At 40.8% G+C, this 6,262-nt stretch overlaps 1 protein-coding gene across 1 annotated transcript in view; it reads right to left on the reverse strand.

The window, feature by feature from the left end:
• The window catches only part of MPDZ (multiple PDZ domain protein), a 91,114-nt gene that overhangs the window by 11,322 nt on the left and 73,530 nt on the right, over window positions 1–6,262 (reverse strand). The window contains 5 exon segments of the mRNA XM_009891489.1: window positions 2–17; window positions 125–208; window positions 555–700; window positions 4,527–4,704; window positions 6,147–6,225. Coding sequence (XP_009889791.1) covers window positions 2–17; window positions 125–208; window positions 555–700; window positions 4,527–4,704; window positions 6,147–6,225 — 503 coding nt within the window.

Genomic DNA, 6,262 nt, shown 5'->3' on the forward strand with positions numbered 1-6,262 from the left:
AGGTCAATCCCGTTCACCTGCAATGAAAGGACACAATGATAAAGCGTGCAGAACCTTCCAGTGGACAAAGAGAAGATGCCTAGATAGCAAATGATAATAAAAATGACCAAAGAAACGACCACACCTCCAATATCTGATCTCCAGCCCACAGTCTCCCATCTTTAGATGCTGCTCCTTCTTCATATACTTCATGGATAATGATTGCTCCCTGTGGATAATTAAGACAAAAATAAATTGCATGTTGAAAGAAAATACCCCTACTTTGAACGAAGAGAAACTGAAAATTCCTATTGTAATTCATCAGTGATAAACAAAACAGGCAGATGTACAATGAAAAAATTACCACAATATTTAAGAAGTTCATTTATACTTTCAATTTTAAAACCGCCTTTTTCTTTTTTTCTTTTTTTTTTTTCTTTTTTTCCTGAACAGGTATCTTTGGTATCTTTCTATAAATGCTACATAAATAAATGAAGACAAAATCTCTTCTACCAGACATTTTAATTTCATTATTGTTATTTCACTTGAGTGACACACATATTTTTCCAACCAACCAGCAAAGTGTCTGCTCCTCCAACAATGCTTAGACCAAGACCAGTCCTCCCTTTGGAGATATCAATGGTTGTTTCACATCCAGGAATGATGGGACAAGTAGCTGGATCAGAGGCTAAGGTGGCTGGAGTTGAAGATCTGCTTGTGTCTAAAACAACAATTTAACATTGCCGTTACAGTAAGAAAGCTCAATATTAGAAAAGTAACTTTAAAACAGCATTTTGAGTGTCCATTAACAGCTCTACAGCAACAGCAGAACAGCTGACCTACAGAGAATGAACGATGCTGCCGACTCTCCCTTCCCCTCCAACAAGTACTATCCTGTAGTTTTAATTGCATTTGTCTTGTTTTCATACTATATCAAGTACCTGGATCACAGTCTGGATAGCCAAAAAAGCTATTGTACACAACGGATTGTACTTCGGATAGAATTTAATTTAAACAGCTATACCAGCAACTATGCAATGTAGATCAGAGATAAATGAAGTACACAGTGTATTTAAATACATGGATTCAAGGATGTCAACCCTGAACCCTTGCAATGGGTCAGGTCAAGGTCCACCTAACCAAATATTGCATCTCAGACTCAGATCTGTACCATGAGAAAGAATGGTAAGTATGAACCAAACAGAGTGGTATTTCACAAGCCCAGCAATTCACAGTCAAGTCAAAGGTTTTACACACATCATTATACTTAGCGGCCTCCGAAAAGAACTTTTTACACCAGTCCAACTTTTAACTGGCCACTGACACAGCTTTTGGAAGCGTAAGTTCTGTGGTGTGAACATATATTCTCATAGTACAAATACATATGGTGTCCTTACATAGCAATTTACCTGTAAATTCAGTATCTTTGGTATGTCACAAAGAGATCTTTGCTTCAGTATTTTAGTCAGTTCTGTATCCTTCACAGGAAAAAAGTGCTAACAATACTAGGACGGGATACTGTGTAGCAACTAATGGAAAGAACCAGCAATCAAAATGTCTGGGATGTTTGAATGATCTCTGTCACTGATGTCCTCTGTGCTTTAAGAAAAACCAAAATTACGTTTTTCCTAAAGCTAAAAACAGGCATTGAAACCCTTCTGAGGCACTTTAAAAGCACACTGATAAAAAGAAGTTCTACTGAAACTAACAGGACCTGACCATTCAGAAATATGGATTTATGCCAGACACTTAGGGTACAGTGTGAGCAATAGGTCCTGCAGGAACAGTAAGCCTCAAAACTAAGAGCCTCGGCCTCTGAAGGGAACCAGAAGGGAAATTAAGACTTTTTAAGGGCAAAGCTTCTGTGTGAGTATACAACAGGTTACTCTACTGCTCTATTATGCAAGTTCTTCATGATGATGAGCAACTGCTCATGCTCAGTTTGAGCTAAGTAGGTATCATGGTTTGGGCTGGGCTGGCCAATAAACAAACGACAGACGCTCTGTTTAACCTCTGTCCCTTAAGAAAGGACAGAGAGAATGAGAGAGAGAGAGAAGTTATGGGTTAAAAAAGAAAGCAAACTACTTTAATGAAATATAATTAATAAAATAATAAAAGATAATGAATCATAGAATTGCCTAGGTTGGAAGAGACCCTTGGGATCATCAAGTCCAACCATCTACCCTACTCTACAAAGTTCTCCTCTACACCACATCCCCCAACACCACATCTAAACGTCTCTTAAACACATCCAGGGATGGTGACTCAACCACCTCCCTGGGCAGCCTGCTCCAATGCCCAACCACTCTTTCTGTGAAAAATTCTTTCCTGATGTTCAGTCTAAATCTACCTTGCTGGAGCTTGAAGCCATTCCCTCTCTTTCTGTCATTAATTACCTGTGAGAAGAGACCAGCACCAACCTCTCTACAGTGTCCTTTCAAATAGTTGTAGAGAGTGATGAGGTGCCCTCCTCTGCACTCGCTCCAGCACCTCCATATCTCTCTTGTATTGAGGTGCCCAAAACTGGACACAATACTCGAGGTGTGGCCTCACCAGTGCTGAGTACAGGGGCACAATCACCTCCCTACTTCTGCTGGCCACGCTATTTCTAATACAAGCCAGGATGATGTTGGCTTTCTTGGCCACCTGGGCACACTGCCGGCTCATATTCAGCCGCTTGTCAATTAGAACCCCCAGGTCTCTTTCTGCCTGGCAGCTTTCCAGCCACACTCCCCCAAGCCTGGGGAAGTATTGTGGTATATATGGTATTAATAAGAAAATAATGAAATACATACAATATAGACAAAACCATATTGAGCTCCCAGGATGACAGTCACATCACTGCCAGGCACTGGGAAAGTCCCACACTGGACTCAGCGACAGATGGGAGCTGAAGTCAGGAACTGGATTCATGAACGCATGTATTGGGATCAATGGTAGAGGAACAGAGTCCTCCTTGGCTGCCGGCCTTTGAAGAAAGAGGCTGACCCCTTTGATCTCTCAGCTTTTATACTGGGCGTGATGCCAATGGGATGGAATATCCTGTTGGTCAGTTTTGGGTCACCTACCCTGCCTGCTCTTCCCTGCAGGTGCAACTTCTCTACGCTTATCCGCTTCTGACCCTCCAACTTGGTTAGCTCACCTTGTTTGTTAAGTATAAGCAGGAGCTTCTCTGCAGACCATTCCTTGGTATTAACCATAAACATCAGACTTTATCTGGTAGAACCAGACACTGTCTGAAAAATATGTCATTAATTTCAGAGAGTGCAGTTAGTTAGAAGCAACTTAACTGAAAAGTAAAATTACTGAAAAGGAAATTGGTTCTGTTTTACCTCAAACCAAGACAGCAGGGGAGTTAAGGCTTAAGTATAATTCTGTCTAGAAAGCATAAAATGTACATTAAATACATGAACTGAAGAACTGGAAGGGAGTCTTGGTATGCAAGACTGACCTCATCTAGTTAGCTGCAATTGTATTGAGTGAAAAATGGCCTATATAGCATTGCCGGAAACACCAGCGTTGGGCAGAGATGTAATAGAAATTAGACCAATAGTGAAAAGGTAGTTAGGGACAGGTTGCTTATTTGGAAGGAGTCTGTGCAGAGAAAACAAGGTGCAGGGGCAGCAAAAAGGTGGGCTTGGTAAAAGAAAGTGGGGGAATAAATTATAAAATCAGGTGGAGAACCAAAAGGAGGGAGATCTTCCAACAGTTTGGTTGTGGATGCCTGTAAATGGCAGTGAAGCTAAGCTGCAATTAGAGATCCCCAGAACACTGGAGGAAGAACTGCCAAAATCTCCTCAGGGCTTTATCCCTAAGCCTTGCTGTGGCAGGGTGGAGATGGAAGGGATAGACTTGGACAAAGAATAGATTTTACCCTAAAACTAAATGCAGACGGGAAGACAACAGAATTATTACCTAGAAGGTCTCCCGTGCGTTTCTTAAGATTTCTTTATAGTAGTATAATTGTGTATCAATACTACTGCTAGCAATAAGTAATAGAAATGTGACTCAGTAATACTTGCAGTGATGTACGTATAAATTAACTGTGATGTGCGCATTAGTCAATTAAGTTATTATCAGCTTCTTAGTAGAGTGTTGTTTAACCAATAACCACCATCAATCAGTCATGTCTCAACTCTCCACTCTAAAGTGGGAGAGTCAAATGTGGCTAGTCATAAACGGCAAGGCAGTCTCAACCATTCCCTGTTCCAGGAAAGATGACATCGTTTTTCTCCCTCATTTAAAGGAATGCCTCCCGCTCAGTTCTACGAAACCATGACAGAGGCACCTGCTGCACAGTCTTTGGGAGGGAGGAGGAAATCCCTCCATCCTCCCGCCTCTACAATGGGCCAGCGGGAAGGCAAGAGATAGGTCTTCAGTGTGGAGCCTCTCTGCCTCATTTAGATGGATGTGTAATCTGAAAGTACTAGAAAATGCACCTCAGAGTACAGCTGTGTGCATACAAAAAGAGAAAACTTGTAAACAAGCTGGGCCTTCATTTTTATGTCACAACCCCAGGGTAGACAGACACACAAGGAGAACCTTACTTTTGACTGCTTCTGGTTCTGGTGAGGTGGAAGAGGGGACAGTTGCTGGTGGCTGCATATTCCTCCTCTCTGCTGGGGCAGTGCTGGAAGGGACTGGTGCTGCAGTTGGGCTATCCATCTCTGCTGAGTTGATTGTAAGCCTCACCATAGTTTTGGATGTCTTCAAGAGACTAATAAACTGAATGATAAAGAGAAAAACTGGTGAAGAGTGTAACTGGATTGTTCAGTTGTAAAACAAAAATAAAGCAGAACAACTGTGCTGCAAACTGGAGCTACGAGTCGCAATCCTGCAGGATTTTTTGGTAATGAGAAAGGACAAATATTGGTATTTTTTATAAGAAACAACAACAGAGTTAACTGTAGGCCAGTCCTGGCTGAAGTTAATCAAGTAGCTTCCATGAAACTTTGCCAAACTACCGGAGAAGAATGTGCGAGTGTTTTGATGGTTTCTCTGGACAAAATACTATGTTTATAGGAATTATTAGAAACAAGTGAAAACTAGTATTGTCTTTTAATACTTGGGTGGAGCCCAATTCTGACCCTGCAGAAGTAAATGCCAAAACATCTACTGATTTAAATAAATGTGCTACACCCATCTTAGCTCCTTAATCAGATGCACAGCTAGATGAACAATCTGAAATTACTATCTGCACAGTGGGAGGGAGAGAAGGACACTAGGGCGTAACACAAAATCTAATTTAAAGGGATACTGAAAAACCTTCAAAATTAATTGCTATCTCACAGAAAAGACACCAAATCCTCCCGAGACTTTACGTTTCAGCAGAATTAGAAGTATTCTCATAAATTACTTACTCAATCTCTCCGTCTCCAAAGCCTACCTACTTCCCTGCAGACAACCTCAATATCTCTTACTCATTTACTGCTTCAGAGATAGCAGTGCATCAAAGAGTAAGATGGATGCTCTCCTGATTGCCCTTTAACAAACAGAAAGTAATCTTCTCATGCCTAAAGAATCACTTTTCTTGGTAGCAAGGCAGGTGCTGGAAAAAAGCCCTCCTTGATTCATTACAGAACCCAAATTGAGTTTTTGCAGAGCTAGAAGTTAGAAATAAATCTTATTATTTAGGAATGGAGATAGTTTTCTCCAAAGGGTTGAAATACCAGGCTTGGAATATAATGAGGCTGTTATTACAGACACTCCCTTATGTATAAGCACAGTTGATGATCTGATTTACCACTGATGCAACTCACCCATGTAAATTTACACATATTAATTTTATTGGTTCTAATACTTTTAAAGTGGACTAGCTATGAAGAGTCATTATTCAGTGATAGTCCATGGCTTTGATCCCACAACTAAGTGCCTCTCAGTCATCAGACAGAACCACAGGGGAAAAAAAGCATCACCTTTGTAGCACAGACAGATGACTCATGCAATGCCTTAATGTAAAATAGCAGCTGAGCTTTAAATTCAGGCTTTAGCTTATTGTACAGTAGTTTCCTTATTCAGACAATGCCTGCAGATCTTTGATTCTTTAGCCAGCTTTGAAAATGAAGTCACGATATAGTCATGAAAACCTCACTGGTTTGTTTAAGACACAATCACCTCCTACATTAAGTGGAGTGATTTCTGCAACATTCCTGACACTTCAGAAGCACCTTTTCTACTGGATATCCCACAACAATTTCATCATCCACTGCCAGGATCTGATCTCCAACTTTGATTCGTCCATCCTGGAAACAACACAGAACAAAAATATGAGCTCTGGATGCTA

This window comes from Charadrius vociferus, unplaced genomic scaffold (assembly GCF_000708025.1).
Source record: "Charadrius vociferus isolate BGI_N301 unplaced genomic scaffold, ASM70802v2 scaffold198, whole genome shotgun sequence".
NCBI classification, from domain to species: domain Eukaryota; kingdom Metazoa; phylum Chordata; class Aves; order Charadriiformes; family Charadriidae; genus Charadrius; species Charadrius vociferus.